The sequence below is a fragment of the Lepus europaeus genome, chromosome 12, assembly GCF_033115175.1.
Source record: "Lepus europaeus isolate LE1 chromosome 12, mLepTim1.pri, whole genome shotgun sequence".
NCBI lineage: Eukaryota > Metazoa > Chordata > Mammalia > Lagomorpha > Leporidae > Lepus > Lepus europaeus.
In genome coordinates this window covers 7,253,943-7,277,649 of record NC_084838.1, presented here as the reverse complement: position 1 = coordinate 7,277,649, position 23,707 = coordinate 7,253,943, and the positions used below count along the sequence as shown (strand labels likewise).

Here is a 23,707-nt window from a genome sequence, read left to right as displayed (position 1 = left end):
ACCAGTTGTCCAAGACAGATGCTTTGTTTGTGGGCAGATGCTGGGCTGGGCAGCTGCCTGTGAGCCAGGGAGATGCCTGAAGTGCCCGCCTTGGCGAGGCTCACCTGCTGCACACAAGCCCTGGTTACAGAACGGTGACCAGTGTGTGGGGTCACAGGGCAGGGACCGAGACTGCTCCCTGGTCATCTGGGCGTGGCTCCTCAGTTCACCTCCCCCTCCTGTGTGCAAGCCTACTCTGTCCTTCCGTCCTTCCACACACCTTGGTCAGAGCCTGTGTGGCTCTGGGCCTGTCTTCTCCCGCTTGCTTCGCTGCTGGGTCTCCAAGGGCTGCGCCCAGGGTGGGTGCTTGGTGAGCAGCATGATGGACGCCTGCTCAGCCCAGTCATCCAGGCCTGGACGTGTGAGTGCTGACCCGGGGGCAGGCACGTGCCGGGCCACATTGCTGGCTGCAGGCTTTGGGTGTGGCTGCTGACACTCTTACAAAGTTCTCAGGGGCGGGAGAGAAGGAGGGTGCTGCAGGTGCTGCAGGTGGAGATGGGGAAGTGGAAGGAAGGCTGTACCCTGCTGCTCGGGCTTGCCGGAGCCCACCCCGCCCGTCCTCCGAAGCTGGGCTGCCTCTCCCCTGGGGGCTGGCCGCAGGTGCCCAGAGGGCAGGCTGTAGACTTTGACCAGGGCCCGAGAGAGCTGCTTGGGTTGGCTTCTGTACAAGGTGTGCCCAAGCAGGCTTTCCTTTTTTTTTTTTTTTTTTTTTATTAAGGTTTATTTATTGTGTATTTAAGAGGCAGAGTGAGAGATGGAAAAGGAGAAGACCAGGGAGAGAGAGGGAGGGAGGGATAGATGGGCTGATTGATTGATAGATATTTCTTCTGTCTGCTGGTTCATTCCCCAGTGACTGCAACAGCCAGGGCTGATTCAGCCTGAAGCCAGGAACCCAGAACTCCATCCGGGTCTCCCACGCGGGTGCAGGGGCCCAAGCACTTGGTCCATCCTCCTCTGCTTTCCCAGGACATAGCAGGGAGCTGGATCAGAAGTGGAGCAGCCAGGGCTCCTATGGATGCTGGTGTTACAGGCAGCCACTTAGTCTGCTGCACCCCAACACTGGCCTCTGAGGTCACTTTCTTTTCTTTTCTTTTTTTTTTTAAGATTTATTTATTTATTTGAAAGACAGCTAGAGAGAGAGAGAGAGAGAGAGAGAGAGAGAGATTTAGAGGGAGACAGAGAAAGAGACACAGAGACAGAGAGTTTTCCATCTGCTGATTTACTCCCCAAATGGCCACAATGGCTGGAGCTGAGCTGGTCCGAAGCCAGGGGCCAGGAGCTTCCTCTGGGCCTCCCACATGGGTGCAGAGGCCCAAGGACTTGGACCATCTTCCACTGCTTTCCCAGGCCATAGCAGAGAGCTGGATCAGAAGTGGAGCAGCCAGGTCTCAAACTGGCGCCCACACGGGATGCTGGCACTGCAGGCGGCGGCTTTACCTGCTATGCCACAGCGCCAGCCCCTCTGAGCCAAGAGAACGCTCCCCTGCCTTGATGTGGACATTCACTGTCCAGCCTTGTGTGGCTTCTGTGTGGGGCTCAACCTCGGGAGCTCACTGTTGGTGGAGTTGTCGCCTGCAGACAGAAGGTGACCAGACCTCGAGTGAAGTGGCCAAGGCGACATGGGCTCAGGTCCCAGTGCTGCCACACACAGCCTGTGTGACCTGGGACAGGTGTCACCCCTGCTGTCAGCCTCATGATGTGTAACACGGGATAGCAGTGTTGCCTAGTGGGGGCCGTGGAGGAGGCAGTGGATGTGTACCATGGTCCCCAACTGGAACCAGCGCTTGCCCAGGGCTCACTGTTGTAACTAAGGGTGGCGCTGTTTTCCCTGGGTCCTAGGGAAGTGGTGGTGGGGCTGGTGGGGAGGGGTTGGGGCAACTGAGAAACTGGCTCTGAAGTCAGAGTGCTCAGGGCGCCCTTGGGTGTCCCTCCAAGCCTGTGGGTTTGTCCACCCAGGTCCTTTCCCCCCATTTTGCCCTCGTTCTTCTCCCAGGTGGAGGTCAGCCCACACCGTTGTGAGCACCTTCTCTTTGAGCACCTGCACCGGTCAGTTATCCCGTGGCTTTTCCCCAAGGGGAGGCACGGGCGGGCCTGTCTCACCTGCCCTTACCTGTGGAGAGCAGAGGCCAGGAAGGCTCAGCGCATAGACTCCACATAGGCTGTGTCGTGGGCAGGAGGTTTCTCTATCCTGAGTACTGGAGAGGTGGACGGGCCATGTTTCAAGCACAGACCCTGGAGTCGGGCGGCGGATGATGCTGTCTGTGTCCCCAGCTGTGTGGCCTCTGCCAGTGCCCACACCGCTGTTGTCCATTGCTTGCAGAGGTGTGGTAGCGCTTGCCCTCTGCAGGAACCTCACGGAGGCAGGACAGGGCCCAGCAGAGGGCGAGCGCCCAGGGGATGTGAGCTGGGATGGTGCCCTCTCTGCCCAGGGTCACAGAGGTTTTCGGATGCTGTTCTTTGTGGGGAGGAGGTAGTGGTTTATTGCCCGTGGCGATTATGTGAGTTACTGCATGAGGAATGTGTTAAAACTCAGGTGTACAGGGCCGGCATTGTGGCACAGCGGGTAAAGCCACCATCTGCAGTGCTGGCATCCCCTGTAGGTGCTGGTTGAGTCCTAGCTTTGGATCCAGCTCTCTGCTATGGCCTGGGAAAGCAGTGGAAGATGGCCCAAGTCCTTGGGCCCCTGCACCTGTGTGGGAGACCCAGAAGAAGCTCTTGGCTTCAGATCGGCGCAGCTCTGGCCATTGCGGCCAATTGGGGAGTGAGCCAACAGATGGAAGACCTCTCTCTGCCTCTCCTTCTCTCTCTGTGTAACTCTGACTTTCAAATAAATCTTTAAAAAACAAACAAACAAAAAAAACCAAAAAAACAAAGCCTCAGGTGTACTTGGGGATGGGGATGGCGGGACTGCACCGGACTGGGAGGGTGCATGCAAGCTTGGACCCCCGCAAAGACAGTGGGTACTGGTGGAGAGGTGGAGGGTCAGCCTGGGCAGCGCCTCTGTCAGTCCAGTCCAGAAACTGGGGGCTGGCTTACTAAATTCTTCATATTTCATTGACCTGTGATTCCACGTAAACCATGATTCATTTTTTTAAAAGATTTTTATTTATTTGAAAGGTGAGTTACAGAGAGAGAAGGAGAGAGAGAGAGAGAGAGCGAGAGAGAGGGATCAATCTTCCATCTGTTGGTTCACTCCCCAAATAACTGCAATGGCCAGGGCTGGGCCAGACCTAAGCCAGGAGCCAGGAGCTTTTCCTGGGTCTCCCATGTGGGTGCCAGGGCCCAGGGACATGGGGCATCCTTGGCTGCTTTCCCAAGTGCATTAGCTTGGATCAGAAGTGGAGTAGCCAGGATTCAAACTGGCACCCATGTGGGATGCTGGTGCTGTGGGTGGTGGCTTACCCTGCACCACAGCGTGGTCCCCAAAGCTTGAGTCTTTAATATGAACATTATGCAATATGGTACTTTCCTTCCTTAGGTTTTAGATATTTTTATAGTCAGGTTTTGTTTTAAGGTGAAGACAATGGCTTCAGTAATCAGAAGACCGTTTTAGTGTTTGGACTTGACGTTCATAGATTTCTGTGAAGATCATTTGAGAAGAAAGGAGGAATAGTGTGTGTCTTTCTCTCTGTTTATTGGGTACAGTAATGCTCCCCACTGTTGCATAAGTCTGATAAGTAGGGCAGAGGAAGCCTGTGCTTTGAGTACATTGCTGAATAATTAAATATTTAAGGAAAACAAGTTAATAAATCCAGGGGAGTTTGCTGTGGCTCTTTGTGGGCAGTAAAATGTGTTATGTGGAACTGATGACTCTGACTATGTTAAGATACTTCCTGTTTTGTGCCCCGTCTGGAGCTGTGTTTTCCTGTAATCTTCATTCCTGTAGCACCTTCAGGATACCGGCTCCCACAGCCCTGCCTGCCCTGCCTGCAAGTGGTGCTACTGTGTGACCCCTCGTGGCTTCCTCGTGGCTCCCCCACTCTGTAGTTCCAGGGACTATGTTTGGGGGCTGGCCTTGCGGTACAGTTAAGTCCCCTGCCTGCAGTGCCGACATCCAATTTTGGAGTGACAGCTCCAGTCCTGGCTGCTCTGCCTCCCATCCAGCTCCCTGCTAAAGGGCCTGGGAACACAACAGAAGATGGCCCAAGTGTTTGGGCCCCTTGTGGGAGACCCGGATGGAGCTCCTGGCTCCTGGCTGTTGCAGCCATTTGTGGAGTAAACCAGCAGATGGAAGCTCTCTGTCTGTCTGTCTGTCTCTCTCTGTTTCCCTCTTCTCTTCCCCCTCCCCCTCCCCTTCCCCCTTCCTCCCTCTCCCTCTCTCTGTCTCCCTTTTGCTCCATTGCTCTGCCTTTCAAAAAATAAAAATAATAAATAAATATTTTTAAAAGTATGCCTTTGTTCCTCCCACCTTATTCAGGATCTAGCCCAGGGCAGCCTGAATGATCTGAGTAGGTTGTTCCCTTGGCTTTTAACCCTTTGATGTTCTGACAGCTTTTAGGACCGTGGCACGGACAGGCTCTTGGCTCTTGGGCGTAGCTGCTGGGTGTGTCCGTCTCCCTGCTGCCGAGTCATCAGTCCTGTTGGATCATGGACTTTGTGGTGGTTGTTTTCTTTAAAGCTTATTTCCTGGGGCCGGTGCCATGGCTCACTTGGTTAATCCTCTGCCCGGTTGCTCCTCTTCCAGTCCAGCTCTCTGCTGTGGCCTAGGAAAGCAGTGGAGGATGGCCCCGGTGCTTGGGCCCTGCACCTCATGGGAGACCAGGAGGAGGCGCCTGGCTCCTGGCTTCAGATTGGCGTAGCTCTGGCTGTAGCGGCCATTTGGGGGATGAACCAATGGGAGGAAAACCTTTCTCTCTGTCTCTTTGTCTCTCTCACTGTCTAACTCTATCTGTCAGAAAAAAAAAAAAAAAGCTTATTTACTAATTTGAAAGAGAGATGGGGAGGCAGAGAAAGAGATCTTCCTTCCACTGGTTCACTCCCCAAATGCCTGGATTAAGTGGGGCTGGGCCAGGCTAAGGCCTGGGTCTCCCGCCTGGGAGGCAGGAACCCAAGTACTTGGTTCATCTTTCACTGCCTCCCAGGCACATCAGCTGGAAGCTGGATCAGAAGCAGCAGTGGGGCTTGATCCCAGCTGCTCTGGATATGGGGTGTGGGTGTACCAAGCGGAGGGTCAGCCCACTGTGCCCAGTGCCGACCCCAGGGCTGCATGTGTGTCGCTCCAGCACGTCCTCAGTGTCTCGCGTAGCAGCTGGCATGTAGTAGGTGTGGCCTGAGTGTTTGTTGAATGAACAAACGACCAACTTGAATCCATGAAGTGAGAGGTGGTGGGGTCTGAGGTCCCTTCAACGCTTTACAGTGCTCAGCGGTTTCTTGACACCCGTTGCTTCTGCCTCACACTGGTTCTGCAGGGCCCGTGGGGCAGGTTTGGGTGTGCGAAGGGGGAAATGAGAGCCCAGAGGGGTCACACGAGTTGTCCAGGAGGAGCTGAGGACCATCCAGCCCCTGTGAGGGCCTCAGGCCACACCCAGACCACAGCAAGGCGTGGGTTCCACTAGGCACAAGGGAGATAAAGAAGCAGGGCTTCACTGGACACAGGTGCCTGCAGTAGCTGCTCTTGGCTTTTAGGTATAACTGGATTGGAGGAATTGAGTTCAGTTTGGAGCGATGGGCTTAGGGAGTCTCCAGCGAGTCCTGGTCTTTCTCGCCAGTGCCTCCAGTGTAGTGATTCCTGGGGCGTGTGGATTGGCTGGGAACCAGGACTAAGCTTGGGTTCTTTTTGGGGAGCTTGTGGATAGGAGGGGAGCTGCTCGCTGGCTGATGGGCTGCGTTGCTTGCTGTTCTCAGAAGCAGCTTCAGCTCCCTTCTCTCTGCGGCAGACACCTTTGCGGTGAGCACCTGCAGTTCCCTTCTCTCTGCGGCAGACACCTTTGCGGCGAGCACCTGCAGTTCCCTTCTCTCTGCGGCAGACACCTTTGCGGCGAGCACCTGCAGTTCCCTTCTCTCTGCGGCAGACACCTTTGCGGCGAGCACCTGCAGTTCCCTTCTCTCTGCGGCAGACACCTTTGCGGTGAGCACCTGCAGTTCCCTTCTCTCTGCGGCAGACACCTTTGCGGCGAGCACCTGCAGTTCCCTTCTCTCTGCGGCAGACACCTTTGCGGTGAGCACCTGCAGTTCCCTTCTCTCTGCGGCAGACACCTTTGCGGTGAGCACCTGCAGCTCCCTTCTCTCTGCGGCAGACACCTTTGCGGCGAGCACCTGCAGTTCCCTTCTCTCTGCGGCAGACACCTTTGCGGTGAGCACCTGCAGTTCCCTTCTCTCTGCGGCAGACACCTTTGCGGTGAGCACCTGCGGGCTTTGTGCTCATGGCCTGTGCTGAAGGCGGCGGATTGTTGAGTCTCCTCGCCCCACGTCAGCTGAGAGCAGAGCTGCTGCCAGGGGTTCATGCCCAGGTGTCCTGACTGCCCACCTGGCAGAGCCCACGACTTGAGCACGTCCAGCTGCGCGTAGCGGTTCAGCAGCTCCCTGCAGGCTGAGTACCAAGGCTGAAGTCACGTCCGTGGTGAAGCATTGACCTCGGGTGCGAGCCTCCGCCTTGAGATCTTCCATGGGATCTCTGATGTGATGGCATGGCAACGGGGAGCAGACCCTACTTGGGCCACAGCTCTGGCATCAGTCTGGGGTTGGCGTCCGCATACAAAGAGCGTGTCTCATGATCTGTTAGCACCATCACAGTCTTAGGGGGCTTCTTACAGGCTGACAGAGACTCGTGGAGCCCAGGCTTATCCGTGTAGCTGGGAGGAAGTACTTGTGTGGCAGAGACCAGCAGCCAGGTGCTGTAGAAAGATCCGTGCGCAGGAGCCAGAATGCCAGAGGTGTCAGTTTGCTTGGAGAAGCCTGCTTTCCAGTGTGTAGGAACATCCCCAGTGTGTGCATCCTCTTCAGTAGGACAGCCCAAGCTGCAGCTTTTTTTTTTTTTAAAGATTTATTTATTTGTTTGAGAGAATTACATACAAAGAGAGGGAGGGAGGGAGGGAGAGAGAGAGAGAGAGAGAGAGAGAGAGAGAGAGAGAGAGAGAGGTCTTCCATCCACTGGTTCACTCCCCAAATGGCTGCAATGGCTGGAACTGAGCCAATCCAGAGCCAGGAGCTTCTTCCAGGTCTTCCATGCGGGTGCAGGGGCCCAAGCCTTTGGGCCATCTTCCACTGCTTTCCCAGGTGCATTCGCAGAGGGCCTGATTGGAGGAGCACTGGGACTTTAACTGGTGCTCATATAGGATGCCAGCACCACGGGCAGAGGCTTAGCCTTCTCTGCCACAGTGCCGGCTCCCAACCCCAGTTTTAAGATCTAAGATGGGGTCGGCTCTGTGGCGTAGTGGGTAAAGCCGCTGCCTGCAGTGCCGGCATCCCATATGGGCACCAGTTTGAGACCTGGCTGTTCCACTTCTGATCCAGCTCTCTGCTAATGGCCTGGGAAAGCAGTAGAAGATGGCCCAAGTCCTTGGGCCCCTGTGTGGGAGACCCGGGAAGAAGCTCCTGGCTCCTGGCTTCAGATTGGCGCAGCTCTGGCCGTTGCAGCCAGTTGGGGAGTGGACCAGCGGATGAAGACCCCTCTCTCTCTCTCTCTCTCCCTGCCTCTGTTTCTTTCTCTGTATAACTCTGACTTTCAAATTAATAAATAAATCTAAAAAAAAAAATCTAAGATTGTGAGGCTTGGCTCAGAGTAAAGCCCGATGACATCATAGGATTGTTCCAACAGTTGAAGGTAGCCTTCTTCCTTGTCCTCACCTGTTCGGCTAGACCTTCATGCCTGCTAGTTCGTCTGTCCGTCCATCCGCCCACTGAACGGCAGTACTGTGCTGAGTGGGAGCCACGGAGGCGGAAGAGGACCAGTCTGGTCCTCGCTGTCTTTTATCCTCTGGTGTGGCGGCAAAGTTACATCAGGGCAGAAACAGTCATGGCCAGAGTGGGAAGAGACTAGAAGTGGAACAGGTTCACCTGCAGGGAGGCTCAGACACAGCTCCCGAGGAAGGAGCCTTCAGGCTGGCCCCCGAAGGATGGGTGGGTGTCAGTCTGGTGGGGGTGGCAGCTGTGTGCGCGGTGAACTCAACGTTCCGGGAGGCGTCTGCGCCCAACGGTGTTCCGCCCCTGCACCCTGCGCGGATCCCTGACACAGTGCAGTCGCCGGCTCTTCTTTGTCAGGACTCCTAGCTGCCACCAGAAGCGCCTGTTACAGGAACGCTCCCCGCCGCGGTTTCCGAGGCTACGGCTGGCCTTGTTTTTACTGCTTTGCTTCTCAGGGGGTGGAGCGAACACCTTGATCTCATTAGTGGTTTTAAGCAGTAAGTAAAAGTTTACCAAGCGTGTAACTGTGCTTGACACTAGTCCCTGCCCCCAGGAGCCCACAGAGGTGACATACGGGAGAAGATAAATGGGGCTCACACACAGGAGGGAGCCAGCCATGGCCCTGCACTCACAGGTGACAGGCGTGGGAGTGGATGCTCACTCGGCTGCCGAGGCTCGCCAGGTCAGACAGCACACCTTTCCGTTTCCCAGGAGGAGAGGGCTGTAGGCAGGGAGAGAGACCGGACAGAGGTGCGGGAACGAGAGTGAGCCTCACGTGTCTCCAAGAAGGGGAGCAGGTGCGGCACTGGGGGGCTGGGTTGGTGGTGGGGGTCCGAGGAGGGGTTGGCGGTAGATGAGCTTAGCAGGGAGCTTAGCAGGGGTCAGCTCGTAGGGGCTTGTGGTGCTGCTTAGGAGTTTGGGTGCTGCCCTGTGGTCTGTGGGGACTTGCCCAAGAGTTAGGAGAGGAGACCAACAGCATCACCTGGGGGAGCGGACTGGGTGGGAGCCCAGATGTGACAGGTGGCTCCTGCACGTGGCCATCGGGAGATGGAGAAGGCAGGTTCGAAAGTGGTGAGGCAGAGGTCTTTCTCCGTGACGACTGGTGTGCGGCATGGTGGGAGAGGCCAGGATCTCTTGCTTGGGTGACGTGCGATGGCGGGGGCCAGGCTCCAGGGTGCGGAGCGTGAGAGGGTTGGGACGGGGAAGGTGGTGGGGTTTGTGTTGGCTGTTTGAGTTTGGGGGTCTGTGGGACAGCTCGGTGGAGCTCTTCCTTTGGTGGGTGGCCTGCGGGTCTGCATCTCGAGGGGTCTGAGCCGGGGCAGTCGTCCTCATGTGTTGGGGCATCACAGTCGCCTTGGCGTGAGCCACCCCAGTGATGGCATGCATGGTCCCCGCTCTCCTGCCCGTGAGCGGCAGAGAGAAGCCTCCTGTGGAACTCACGGGTGGGGTCTCAGGGTTAGAGTAGTGAGATCTGCCCAGGCCACTGGTGGGGGCGGGAGGGGCCCTACCTTGGTGAGAGTGGAAGTCTGTCCCCCGCTGAGCCTCAGTGCCGGACAGATGGGCTTATGGAAGCCAGTGAGGAAGGAGCTTTAATGTGTGAGGGCCGCTGGGAGACTGCTCCAGGACCTACCTGGCGGCGCGGCTGTGGGGTGCGGGTTCCAGGGTCTCCTGTGGACACGCCAGCCCCTTGGGTGAAGTGGCGTGGTGTTTGCAGTAGCCCTCGCACATTCTCCCGTGTCCTTGACAGCATCTGCGTGACGGAACACCTAGCCCAGTAGTTGATGTGCGGTATCCGTCGGGGACCGAGGACGAGAACCCGCCCGCACGAGCCCAGCGCCGCAGGGTTCCCGGCTGTCTTGGATCCATGAGTGGTTGAATCCCTGGATGCAGAACCCAGAGACGGGGGGTTTGACCTTTTCACCCTGAGCACAAAGGCAAGAGTGCAGGACAGGGGCCAAGACCCAGTTGCCACTGACCCTGGTGCTGAAAGCCACAGCCGGGGAGGAGTGAGGGGACTCGAGGGATACCCAGGGCAGTGGCAGAACTGGCCTCCTTGGCGTGGAGGACAGGAAGGAAGAAGAGGGATTCACGTTGGCTGAGCTGAGAGACCCACATGCTTGGGCAAAGAGATTGGCAGAGGCGGATAGATGGAGACAGTGGAGGCAGGGCGGTGGGGCTGTGTGCGCCAGGCTGGGAGGTGCAGTGTTGCTCCGCTCCTGTGGAGCAGAACGCAGACACGGTCTGGGACAGGGTCGAGATGGAGCTGGGTTCAAATCCCGCCTTGGCCAGAACACTCACTGCTGCTGGTTGGCCGTGAGGTCCTGGGGGAGTTGTGGGGCCGCCTGGGGTCTCTGCGCTCTCATTTTCAATGGGTGTGATGACGACACCCACTTAGGGAATTGCCGCAGGGAGTCAGAGGTCCGTGACGTGGGTGACGGGCTGAGAGGGGGTCTCCTTGGCTGTGGTGAGAGGCGGGGGACAGAGTGGCGTTCACCCATCTTGAGTGGTGCTGGGACGCCCTCTCCCACCTACCGGCGGATTCAGCAGGTGCCAAGCAGCGTGGCTTTGGGGGTTATTTACGCAGTGCTTGTTTCTCTCCAGAGTTCTGTTTTCGTGACCAGCCTCGTGCCTGTGTGTTGAGTGGACAGGACGAGAGCACCAGCCAGTCGGTCCCTCGTGATGATGCTGGAAGGACCTAATGCCATTCCAGCGAGATGCTCCGCAAAACTTGTGAAAAACGATGTTTGTCTAGAAAAATAAGTCAGTAAAAATTAAGATTTTTTTTCTTTTGAAAAACAGTGAAACCGCCTTCCTTCGATAGATCCCTGTTCAGCCCAGCGCGTGTTTGAGCCACCTGCTGTGTGTAAGACGGCGCTGGAAGCTTTGTGGAGGGCGTGTGAGAATGGCGGCTGTGCTGCATTTTGCCACTTAACCCTTAGCCCTGCCCCCCTGAGAGAGCCCCTTCTGCAGGTTGGGCTTGAGGGACCACAGCCTCCAAATGACAAAGGCGGGAAGAAGGTAGAAGTTTCTCCTGTGTGAGAAGTCGGGGTGATCAGCTCAGAGCGTGGATAGAGCCTGCTGTGCTCAGAGACACCAGGTTCCTTCCAAGTGCGCCCCAGCCTCTCCACCTGCTTCCTGACCTTTGAGGACTGCTTTCTAGAAATTCCGCACGACGCCTCTTACATCTCACTGGGCTGAAGTCGGGCTTAGGGCCGCACCCACAGTAAGGGAAGCTGGGGAAGATGGCCTGTGTGCAGGGCAGCGCTGTATCCACCTGAAAACCAGAAGTTCTGTTGCTGACGAGGGAGAGGATGGCACTTGGGGGCCTCATGTGGTGGGTGTGGCCTGGGAGTAGTTGAGATTTCGCCCAGCGTTATGTGGATTCTGAGGGCTGAGCCCTCGAAGTCCTTATGAAGCACTAATTAATCCTAACTGGTGCTTGGATAGAAGCTGAAAGACGTGAATAGAACAGAAGTGACGGAGCTGCCGACTGGCTTGGGCGCTTCGTTCAGGAGACGTCAGACCTTAGAGCTGCAGGGCGTGGCTGGTTGTTTTATGTTGTTGGGGTAATGGGATATCCATGCTGAAGATAGCTGGTAAGCTAACCAGACACTGCAGCAGATTCTGAATGGGTTTGGGTTAAAGAACAGAAAACAGTTGGGGTGGGGGTGAGTGGGTGTTTGGCCTAGTGGTTAGGACACCCGCATCCCATATTGGGGGCCTGGCTTTGCTGCCTGGCTCTGGCTCCTGACTCCAGCTTCCTGCTGATATGGACCCTGGAGGCAGTGATGATGGCCCACTTCCTGCCCCCCCACGTGGGAGACCTGGACTAAGTTCCTGGTTCCCAGCTTCAGCTCCAGCCCAGTCCCGGCCATTCTGGGCATGTGAGAAGTGAGTTCTTTCTCTCTCTCTGAAATATACACTTTTTTAAGAGTGGGAAGGTATAAACTGCACTTTATATTGGGTTCTCGGGGTGGGGGCACAGGGCCAGCAGATCCTGGGAAGGAGAACTCTGCCTTAGGTATCTCTGTGTGTTTAACTCCTCAGCGAGCCGGGGCTCTGTTGGTGGCCACAGCGTCAGTGTGTGCGGGAGTCAGCGAGCTGGGGCTCTGTTGGTGGCCACAGCGTCAGCGTGTGCGGGAGTCAGCGAGCCGGGGCTCTGTTGGTGGCCACAGCGTCAGTGTGTGCGGGAGTCAGCTTGTCACTTTACCTGCGATCCCCGGGGGGCGTTTCTTCTTAGGCAGGAAGCAGGTTTGCTCTGGCTTCCAGGTTGGAGTTCACAGCCTGAGATCGCACAGTACTGTTGAGCGTGTGATGCAGAACACACGTGCAGGGGGGTGGTCACGTGACGAGCCAGGATGCGGAGAGGGGCTGGGAGCGTGCCCGGCTTAGGCAGCCAAGCCCTCATGTGCGGCGCCTTCTGCGAGCACGCCCAGTGACCTGAGACCTCCCTTCCCCAGGCCTACCTCCCAGAGGCCATCGCCAGGTCAGGGGTCCCCCCTTAATCCATTAGAAGACTTCGGGGTTTAAATGCCTGCATGAGTTTGGGGGGGCAGTCCTGTTCAGCCTGTAACAGCGTGCATGGCTGCCCCCACCCCCACCTCCCAGGGGGACGATACTGTGGCCCTCCTGTGTCATGGCTGCGGGACCCTGAGCTGGGGGACCTGGGCTTCATAGCAAGCAGCAAGCAGACCAGCTCCTGCACTTGAGGCAGGCAGGACGTCCTCCCCCGGGGCTGCAAGCTGGGGTCCAGGGCGCCCCCTCTTGTGCTCTGGGCATAGCCAGCAAGATGCGCAGGAGTGCTGGGGCCGCGGGGAGCACTGGGTCCCCCAAGAGGAGGCTGGCAGGAATCAGTGAGGTGACGCAGGAGGCGCCTGGGCTGTGTCGTCATGGTAACGCCATGGGCTGTGGTCCTGAGGGCTGCCGTGGCATGGGCAGTCAGCGGCTTCTCTGCCTGGTTTCAGTGTTCAGACGACTGAAGGCCCTGGGAACTGACAGAAGGAGCCCTCACAGCTGCCTGCGTGTAGCGCCTGCCGTCTCATGCGCGTCCCTGGGGCGCGGACTCTGCCAGCTCGGGGTAAATCATGCACACTCCCGTTCTTCCTGCGTGTCGTCAGGTGCAGCCTGCTGCTTGAGTTTCACGTTTGTGATTGGCCTGCTTGGAAACGCAATGCAGCGAGTCTCTCTAAGGAAGTGGGGTATTAACTTGTTTATACGTGTACTCAGCAAATTCCTTGCCAACTGGCTCCGTGCGAATGGAACTTGAAATCCATATGAAACATAAAGTTAACGTAAAAAGGCGAGCACAGGATGTTTAAGGATGAGCTCAGCTTCCCTGGTTTATTGAAGAGGAAACTGAGACGACACGTTTGCTTGTGAGAAGTCGCAGGTGATGAGTGGCGGGCTTGGTGCTGGACCTTAGCCCCCGGCCCCGGCCAGGAAGCTTGGAGTCCGTGGAGACAAACAGGAGACCAGAGGGAATACCCCAGCACTGTTCTGGGATGTGTATCAGGCCAGGACTCATCTGTCCTCATGGAAAAGGAACAGCTGGACGAGCTGACACCAGAGAGGGTGCACCGACAACACTCAGCGCACTGAGGAAGAGGAAGAGGGCTCGAGAAGTCGCGGAAGAGCTTTTGGAAAAAAGTTTGCCGGGTAAAGCAAAGTGGATCTCGTAACGTCAGCTTTGCGCTCTCAAAATTTACAGATGCCGAGAAGGACGAGCTAAGACAGCAGACGGGGACCAAAAAGGAGCTCATGGACTTGGCGCTAGAGGACAGAGCGTGTCCTGCCCGCGTTCACAGCGAGGCAGCGTGGGGGTGGGCGTTGGGCCCCGTGGCTCAGTGGTTGAGATGCCCACAGCTCACGATGGAGTGCCTGCGTTCCATGCCTGCCGCTGGCTCCTGCAGCGGCTCCCTGCTGGTGCAGACCCTGGGCGGTGTCACCCAGAGGTGACAGCTGAGCTGCTGGCTTCCCGTCACCCGCGTGGGAGACCTGGATTGCATTCCCAGCTCCTGGCTCTTTAGCCTGGCCCAATCCTGGCTGTTGTGGGCATGTGGGGAGTGAACAGGTAGAAACATTTTCTTTTTTATTCTCTCTGTCTGTCTCTCAAATAAATACATTTTTTTTTTCTTTTTGACAGGCAGAGTGGACAGTAGAGAGAGAGAGAGAGAGAAAGGTCTTCCTTTGCCGTTGGTTCACCCTCCAATGTCCTCTGCGGTAGGTGTGCTGCGGCCAGCGCACCGCGCTGATCTGATGGCAGGAGCCAGGTGCTTCTCCTGGTCTCCCATGGGGTGCAGGGCCCAAGCACTTGGGCCATCCTCCACTGCCTTCCCGGGCCACAGCAGAGAGCTGGCCTGGAAGAGGGGCAGCCGGGACAGAACCGGCGCCCCGACCGGGACTAGAACCCAGTGTGCTGGCGCCGCAAGGCGGAGGATTAGCCTATTGAGCCACGGCACCGGCCTACATAAATACATTTTTAAAATTTAAAAAAAATTGAGCCATGTGGAAAGTCCAGGGGTCAGGAGGAGGATGGACTGGCTGACCTGTGTGGGTGCTGAGGCCCTGGTGATGGACAAGACCGGTCCAGTGTGTGGGCCCTGGAGGCTGCAGCAGGAGGCAGGGCGAGAGGGACAGAGGATTTGCCTGTGCAGATTACAAGGGCTTCTCACAAACCAGGCAAAGTCAGTGAAGGTTAATTCAAGATCAAAATATCCAGAAGGTTTTTAAATGTGTAAAGAGAAGATCCTAGGAGCATCCAGGCAGCAGGAAGCTTCTAGTCACAGAAGGAATGCAGCCCGTCTACACTGTCAGCTCCAGGGGCCAGGCAGCAGCACACCCGTCGAGGATTTGGAGAAAAGGGGGGGGACCCCAAGAATTTTATACCCAGCTAAGTGTGGTTCCCACTTGATGGGGCAGAAGTTTGTTTCTGTCACTCAAGAACACACACTGCACAGTGTGTGTATTTTCGGCTCCACCCACACACTGTTCCTAGGGAAGAAACCATTGGAGGAAGACTTGGTCCAGAGAGATGAAGCAAAATATAAGATCCATGAATGACAAGACAGGCTGTGATAAGGTAGGCACGGATCATCCGGCTGTTAAGTGTGAAGTGGTTTCTGAATGATTGTGATGGTGGCGGTGTTAACAACAGGTGAAGCTGCCACCTGCAACACTGACACCCGTGTGAGTGTGCTGGTTCCATTCCTGCTGCTTTACCTCTGATCCAGCCCCTGCAGATGCGCCTGGGGAGGCAGCTAAGGGTGGCCCGAACACCTGGGCCTCAGCCACCCACGTGGGAGACCTGGGTGGAGTCCTGGCCACTGAGGCCGTTTGGCGAATGAACCAGCACGTGGAAGATCTCACTCTCTCTGTCTTTCCTTCTTTCTCTCTGTCACTCTGCCTTTCAAATAAATAAATTAAAAAAGAACACATAGTGATTATGATTATAAAATAGTACACAAGTGAAATATCGAGAGATGTGAGAGATGATAAGACATTGAGACGTGGAAGTGAAGACAGGCACGGAACTGTTGCTCAGGTGAGAGCTGGTGCAGGCGAACACAGTGCTGAGACCTGCTGAATGTGAGCGGGGAGGAGTTGAAAGCCTCCCGTGCCCTCCAGGCTGCTTGGCCTGTGTCTCCTGGCTGACACATGCCGTGCACGAGCGTCCTCTCCCTGGAGCCACTTCTATGATACATCCTCTGGGCCCCATCTTTGAAACTGCCCGGGAGGGGTTGGCTTGGTGCCTTCTTCCTGCAGGGTGGCGCGTTGCCCACGATGCTCGTGGGATTGTAAGGTGGCGTGGCTGTTTGGGAAGACGGTTGACAGTTCCTCAGGAAGTCCAGCATCGGGTTACCCTGTTTTCCTCGCTGTTCTGTTCCTAGGGATGTACCCCAAGAACCGAAAGCGTGAGACTACACAAAAACATGCACATGCGTGTTCATAGCAGCGTGTGTCACATTATTCAAAACCCAGGAGGGGCAGGCACCTTGGTCAGGGGTGAGGTGGCATTGGGATGCCCACATCCCGTAAGAGTGCTGTGTCGGAGCCCTGGCTCTGCTCCTCAGCACATCTCTCTGCTGACGTGCGCCCTGGGAAGCAGCAGGTGATGGGAGAAGGGGTTGGGTTCCTGCCACCCACGTGGAAGATCTGGCTTGATTCCTAGCTCCTGCTGTGGCCTGAGCCAGGCCACCGTGGACATGTGGGAAGTGAACCAGTGGATGGGAGCTCCGTTCGTCTCTCAATCACTCAAATAAATAAATAAAAAACTTTTAGAAAATGGAAACGAGACCAGCGCTGTGGCACAACAGTTAAAGCAGTGGCCTGCAGTGCCGGCGTCCCATATGGATGCTGTTGTGATTCCTGGCTGCTCCACTTCTGACCCAGCTCCCTGATAGTGCATCTGGGAAAGCAGAGGAAGATGGCCCAAGTGCTTGGGCCCCTGCACTCACGTGGGAGACCCAGAAGAGGCTCCTGGTTCCTGGCTTCGGTCTGGCCTAGCCCTAGTTGTTGCGGTCATTTGGGGAGTGAACCAGCGGGTGGAAGATCCATCTCTCTGTCTCTCCTTTTCTCTAACTGCCTTTAAAGTAAACGAATAAATCTTTTTTTTTTTTTTTTTAAATGGAAACAATCCAAGTATCTCTCCATTGATGAATGGGTAGACATAATGTGGTCTGTGTACAGTAGAGTGTTGAGCCATGAGTTAAGTCCTGATTCACGCTGTATCACGGGTGACCCAGAAGTGGGGTGGGTGGCCCTTTTGTCACCAAGGGCCTTTTGGATATCTATGGCATCATCTGCAGGCCGTACAAAGCGATCAATGTAAACATTAGCCTGCTGTAGACTTAGTGAATTTCCAATCCTGCCTGTGGTTGCCATGTCGGGGCCAGACCAAACGGCTTCGTGGACCTCATGCGGCCTGTGGGCCCGGCCTTCCCCTCCCCCTGTAAAACGAAAGATGCCGGCCAGCAAAGGCCACACAGCGCACGATCCCACTTGTGCAAAAAATCCGGAAGAGGCAAATCCACGGAGACAAAAAGCAGATTAGGGCTGCGAGGGCCGGGGCGGGGGATCCGGAGAGACTGCCGAGGGGCTGGGTTCAGGTTTGTTTCCGGGGTGGCGGAATTGGTGGTGATGGTCGCACAGTTCTGCGATCCTGCTGAAACCCGTCACGCTCTATGGTCAAGAAGGGCGAATTTTCTGTTATGTAAATGATGTCTCAATTTTGATAAACAGCCCTTTCTCATTGCTAAATGACACCTGTAGAAAGATAAGAAAACAAAGGGAGCAAAGGCAGAAGCAGCCCTCATCCCGCTGTTAACCTCGAGGTCTGAGCGTGTGGACTCGCCTCCGCGTGTCTGTCTCGGAGTTGTGCTGATGGAGCAGTTTTCTGTCTTCTTTCCTGTGGGGTTTGAGGAGCTGGGATTGACACAGGACACAGGCGTGACCTTTCTGTTGGTGTTTCTGTGTCCCTCCCCTGGTTGGTGCCGGTGTCGGGGGCAGTGCTTTTGGTCCAAGCAGACAAGAGCCGTAGTCAGAAGACCCGGCTGCCTGCTCCGACCCCTGTGGGTCCTGCTTCCTCGTCTTCGAAGGGGATCGCAGCACCCGCTCTGTGGTTCAGAATGGCTGAAATGAAGACATTATGAGGTGCTGGGGAGGTGCTGGAGCATCCAGAACCGTCCTCCCATTGGCTCAGCCCCTGTGGAGCGCGGTTTAGCATCATCCATGTTCAGCTGTGCCCTGTGGTGTCAGCGCAGCTCCGAGAGGGGTGAGGGAGCGCGCGATGCTCACGACAGCGCCATCGGCAGTGGCCCGTGCTGGGAAACGGTCCTGGTGTCTGTCAGAATGGACAGGCGCGCATGGCCGCCCCACGTGGGTACTGAAGGCGGCGAGAGTTCCCGAGCGCCCGCGCAGACTCCATGAACAGCGTTCATCCAGACCCAGAAGGTTAGGGGCTGCGCGAGTAGCTTGGGTCAAGTGTAAGAACCGGCAGGACCACGCAGTGCAGCCAGGGAGGCAGAGCGCGGGAGGGGGCACAGGTCGGCGGCCAGGGGCTGCCGGCGATGGCCCCCCTGGTGTGCTCACCTTGCGAGGCTGCTGTGTGCTGTGGCACTTCCGCTCATGCCACACTTCCACGGAAAATGTGTTGAAAACACTAAGAAGCTTTATCCATCTCAGTATTGCCACTAAAATGTTAATGAGGCTGAAAGATTTTTGTATTCATTATTGATGAATAAAATAATTTCATCTATAGGTCTTGAATATTCATATTTGTGTTACAGTGTATATGCATGTTGAGATATTAGTTTTTTAAAAATATTTTTATTTATTTATTTGAGATGTAGAGTTACAGACAGAGGGAGAGGAGATGGAGAGAAAGGTCCTCCTTCTGCTGGTTCACTCCCCAAATGGCTGCAACGGCCGGAGTTACACTGATCTGAAGCCAGGAGCTTCTTCCAAGTCTCCCAGGGGGGTGCAGGGACCCAAGGACTTGGGCCATCTCCCACTGCTTTCTCAGGCCATAGCAGAGAGCCGGATTGGAAGAGGGGCAGCTGGGACTAGAACCGATGCCCGTATGGGATGCCAGCGCCGCAGGAAGATTAACCTACTGTACACAGCACCAGCCCCTACATTAGGGTTTATATTTAGTTTACAAGGAAATGTATGTATATGAGAGATGCTTGCTTTTTTCCTTCTAGACTTACTTATTTATTTGAAGAGTAGAGCTACAGAGACAGAGGGAGATCTTTCATCCATTGGTTCACTTGCCAGGTGGCTGCAACGGCAAGGACTGGGCTGATCTGAAGCCAGGAGCCGGGAAAGCCATCAGGGTCTCCCTTGTGGGTGGCAGTGGCCCAAGACTTGGGCCACCTGTCGCTGCTTTTCCAGGCACATTAGCAGGGAGTTGGGTCAGAAGTGGAGCAGCCAGGACAAAAACTGGTGCCTCTTAGGGAACCTGCTGTGTCACAATGCCAGCCCTGGTACTTGTTTTTGAACTGTGGGTAGTGAAGCCTCAGTTGGGTGACCCAGGGCACAAGGACATAATAAAAGCAGGCGGCCTGGGTGGAGCCTGGCTGGGGGACTGTATCCTGCACGAGGGCCGCGTTCCTTGTCCAGAGCTTGCAGTGTGGGGCAGAGGAGGTCGCTTAGCTAAAAACAATAAAGAAGAAAGACGGGAACTTGGCCTTCATAGATAATCACTAGCAGAGTGCAGATTGGGACAGTGGGCGGAGCTGTTAGCAGGTGCACAGGCCGTGTGGTGCTCCTTTGCTCTGCGGAGGTAGTGGGAGTTGTTCCACTCTGGGGCAGTGACCTGAAAGCGTAACAGATATTGAACCAGCATGCCCAGCGGCCTCGGCGCTCCCACAGGAGCTGCCGGGAGCTGTGTGCCCTCCTGTGTGCCGGAGGAAGGAAGGGCACACTTACCAGCCATGTGCCCTGCGCTGCCTGGAGGGGAGCCGCTCTGTTTGCGAAGAGGGAAGGCAGGCTGTATGTGTAGGCTATTGTCCCTGGCCGGTGCTCGTGCAAGGGTGGCCCTGGTGGGAGGTGACATGCTGTGCCGGGTGGCTGACTGCTTCCCGTTCATTTCATGTCACAGCCAACTTACCAATCCCTTTTCCAGATGAGAGTTGAGGCCCAGAGAGTCTGAATAACCTGCTGTGGTCCCTCAGCTGACGGATGCTGGGTCGGGATGGGACCAGGGCTCTGAAATCTGAACTCTGGTCCACTCCGCTCTCCACCCAAGCAGCTCCATCGGATCACCTGCTGGCCGGTTCAGTGCTTTATACAAGATCCACACTCAGACTTTTTTTAAAAATTTATTTTATTTGGGCTAATCCTCCGCCTGTGGCGCCGACACACTGGGTTCTAGACCCGGTCGGGGCGCCGGATTCTGTCCCAGTTACCCCTCTTCCAGGCCAGCTCTCTGCTATGGCCTGGGAGTGCAGTGGAGGATGGCCCAAGTGCTTGGGCCCTGCACCCGCATGGGAGACCAGGAGAAGCACCTGGCTCCTGGCTTCAGATCAGCACGATGCACTGGCCACAGTGCGCCGGCCGCGGCGGCCATTGGAGGGTGAACCAACGGCAAAAGGAAGACCTTTGTCTCTCTCTCTCTCTCTCTCACTGTCCACTCTGCCTGTCAAAAAAAAAATTATTTTATTTGACAGGCAGAATATGTGTGTGGCGGTGAGAGATATAGATAGATATAGATCTGTCATTTTCTGGTTCACTCCACATATGGTCACAACAGCTTTAGCTGGGCCAGGCCGAATCCTGGAGCCCAGAGCTCCTGGGGACCAGAACTGAAGTACTTGAGCCATCATCACCTGCTGCTTCCCCAGGTGTGTTGGAACGGAGCTGGATCTGAAGTGGAGCAGCCGGGAGTCAAACCTGCGCTCTGACATGGGCTGTGGGTGTCCCGAGCTGTGGCCCTACCCCAAACTGAGGTTTGGGTGGTGCAGTAGCCAGAGTTCCTGTCTGTCCCTGTCCTGTGCCACCTGCAGCGTCCCCACTGAGACCAGCGGGGCCTGGCCCCGATCTCTGCTCTGAGCCCCCTTGGCCTCGTGTATCTGTGCTGCTGGGCAGAGAGACCTGGGGCCACACCTGGCTGCTGCCCGCCCGGCTGAGCTGGGGAGGGAGCTCGCTGGCTGGATGTGCGCACCCGGAAGCTTTGGCTGTAGCGGCAAGGTTGTGTTACTTTTGTAATAAAAACTCCCATAAAGTAATAACTTAAAAATAATGAAAAGTGAGGGAGCCTCCCAGAGAAGTAAGTCTGCCTTCCTTTGTGTCATTTGTTTCTTTGAGATTGTGTGTGTCAGTGTCACTGTTCAGGGGACTCGAGTTCTCCGTTTGCAAGATGACTTGGGCCCTCAACTGTGTTAACATCCAGCGCCCTCCCACTATTGAAAAGCCTTCTTGAACCTAAACTTAACTACCAGTCCTGCCTGGTCAGGAGGGAGGCTCTGGCCCCACAGTGGGCTCAGCGTCGGGAGTGGGAAGTGAGCAGAGAGCTAGCTCAGGGCAGGGCTTGTGAGCCGTGCCAGCCCGGGCGGGCTGCTGGTGCTGCCCGTGGCCTCTTCCGGGATGTCCTGCATGTGACCGCAGCTGTGACAGTCCAGTGAGGAAGACGACACACAGTTCACGCACGACACAGGTGACAAGTGCCGGGAGAGGTCTGCGGGCCCTTAGCCTGGAGAACACACAGGGCATCATGGGAAGTGACATGGAGAATGAGACTGGGAGAGCCGGAAGGAGCCAGGAGTGGAGGACAGGGAGTTTCAGGAGAAGAGCCAGTGTTGGTATTCCAGGCAGTAAGAGAAGCAGGCTGGGCGTACCCCCGGGCCGCCCCCGGCCCCGTGCACCTGCGCAGGGCCTGGCCCCTTGCTGCCTTGTTAGGGCTGCGTGTGCGGCGGACCAGTTAGGTGAGTGGCCACCAGGGGGCGCCGCAGCACCAGGCATGGTCCGCGGCCTCGGCTGTTTCTGACGCGGGCTGTGAGCCCCGTCGTCCGCGAAGTTCATTTTCCGTTTCCCCGCAGTGTTGTGTTGCTCCTACGCGTTTCCCGTTCAGTCGGACGATGTCGGGAAGCGCCACCCAGTGACACTTTTAAGAGGAAGTGGTGGGGCCGGCGTTGTGGCAGAGCCATCATCCCGTGCGGACACCGGTTTGAGGCCCGGCGGCTCCATTTCCAGTCCGGCTCCCTGCTAACGGCCTGGGGAAGCAGCAGAGGAGGGCCACGGTGCGTGGGCCCCTGCACCCGCGTGGGAAGCGGGGAGAAGCTCCCGGGTCCTGGCTCCGGCCTTTGCAGCCATCTGGGGAGTGAACCAGCGGATGGAAGACTCTCTCTCCCTCTCTCTCTCTCCTTCTCTCCCCCCCCCCCGTCTCTCCCCCCTCCCCCTTCAGCAGGGAGCTGGCTCAGAAGTGGAGACGCTGGGACTTGAACCAGCACCCATTTGGAGTGCCAGTGTCACAGGTGGCAGCTTTACCCACTGGGCCATAATGCTGGCCTCTCTCTCTCTCTCTCTCTTTTTTAATGTTTATTTTCATCTACTTGAAAGCTGGGGGTGGGGGGAGAATGAGAGTGAAATCGTCTATCTCCTGGTTCCCTCCCCAGATGCCCACAACAGCGAGCATCGGGCCAGGTCAAGGCCAGGAGCCAGGAGCCCCATCCGGGTCTCCCATGTACTGGAGACAAACCTGCCGCGGGCCCGGGTGCTTTAGCAGGAAGCTGGACCAGAGACGGAGTAGCCAGGACTCAAACCAGCACTCCAGCATGGGATCCAGGAATCTCCAGCAGTAACGTAACCTGCTGTGCCACAACACCCAATCCTGAACTTTTAATTAAATTTCCTTTTTTAAATTTGGGAGACAGAGATCTTCCATCCACGGGTTTACTCCCCAGATACCTGTGACAGCCAGGAGCCAGGAGCTCCATCCGGGTCTCCCATGTGGGCGGCAGGGACCCAAATACTTGGATCATCACCTGCCGCCGTCCAGGCTGCACGTTAGTAGGAAGCTGGCGTTGGGAGCAGAGCTGGGACTTGACCCCAGGCGCTCTTATTGGGATCCAGGTGTCCCGTCTGGTGTCTTACCCACGGGATCAGACACCTGTGCCTGGCTGTGTTAATTTTCTTTCTCTCTTTCTTTCTTTCTTTTTTTTTTTTTTTACAGGCAGAGACAGTGAGAGCGAGACAGAGAGAGAGTTACAGACAGTGAGAGAGAGACAGAGAGAAAGGTCTTACTTGCATTGGTTCACTTCCCTAATGGCTGCCATGGCCGGCGCTGCACCAATCCGAAGCCAGGAGCCAGGCGCCTCCTCCTGGTCTCCCATGCGGGTGCAGGGCCCAAGGACCTGGGCCATCGTCCACTGCACTCCCGGGCCACAGCAGAGAGCTGGCCTGGAAGAGGGGCAACCGGGACAGAATCGGGTGCTCCAACCGGGACTAGAACCTGGGGTGCGCTGCAGACGGAGTATTAGCCTAGTGAGCTGTGGTGCCGGCCTGGCTGTGTTAATTTTCAACACAGATACATCTGCCAGTGGCCCTCTTTGCCATCTGCGTGTTGCCCTAGAGTGGCTTCGTCACCTGGAGTGTAACAGATGCTCTGTGACTCCTCTCAAGTGCTCATGTGTTGTAAGTCTTTAATCTACCAACTGCTTGTTCTTACGGATGATCTTGGGTTTTACTCATTTTCTAGATTTGTTTCTAAGTGACACACGGCGCTCGTGCATGGGAACGAGGCTCAGTGTGACCGTCAGTACACGTGTGTAACATGTCAGGGTCCGATCAGCGCAGATACGTCTCAGTCCTTTGTGTTGGGGGCATTAGAAATTCTCTCTCCTCCCCCTTTTGGAATTCTGAGTCATCAGCCTCGATGATCCCCTGCTTTCCCACTGCACCCTGGGGCCGGTGGGGCCGTAAGGAAATCCCGCGCTCCCCGAGGGAGCCGTGCTGCCGGTGGCCGCGTGCTCTGGGCTGTGCCTGCCGGGACAAGACCCTCCTCAGGCTTTTTGTTTTCCAAGGCTTCTTAGCCTTTTCAGTTATTCTCCCAGAAGGAGTTTTGAATCAGCTTGCCGAGTTCCAAGATGAGCGGCCGTAGGCTCTGGAGTGCACTTGCGTTTCGTTCCTGGACTCGCTGGGGAGAACTGACGGACGGCAGCTCTGTGCTTGCTCAGGGGTGGGGCCTGATCCTTTCTGCCCCGAGTAAAGTTGTGGTTTTCTATTTCTGTGCATCCCTTTTGAAGTTTGCTTCCAGGTGTCTCTCGCCGGGGCTCGCGAGCCTGCACCTTTCTCGGGCGGCGGTTGCTTGTGCCGGGGAGCAGCTGACCTG

The 23,707-nt window shown here is 56.3% G+C and overlaps 1 protein-coding gene across 6 annotated transcripts in view; it reads left to right on the top strand.

Annotated features, from left to right (window-relative positions):
• Positions 1–23,707, top strand: part of RALGPS1 (Ral GEF with PH domain and SH3 binding motif 1) — a 260,164-nt gene that overhangs the window by 4,178 nt on the left and 232,279 nt on the right. The window contains exon 1 of one of the 6 annotated variants that reach the window (XM_062207515.1): positions 10,591–10,641. The exons of 3 other annotated variants lie outside the window; for them this stretch is intronic. In XM_062207515.1, the coding sequence (XP_062063499.1) occupies positions 10,596–10,641 (46 nt within the window). In that variant the 5' untranslated portion in view covers positions 10,591–10,595. Of the gene's footprint in view, positions 1–10,590; positions 10,642–21,787; positions 21,852–22,921; positions 23,011–23,707 lie in introns of those variants that run through there. 2 more of the 6 variants (XM_062207520.1, XM_062207518.1) reach the window with 2 other exon arrangements.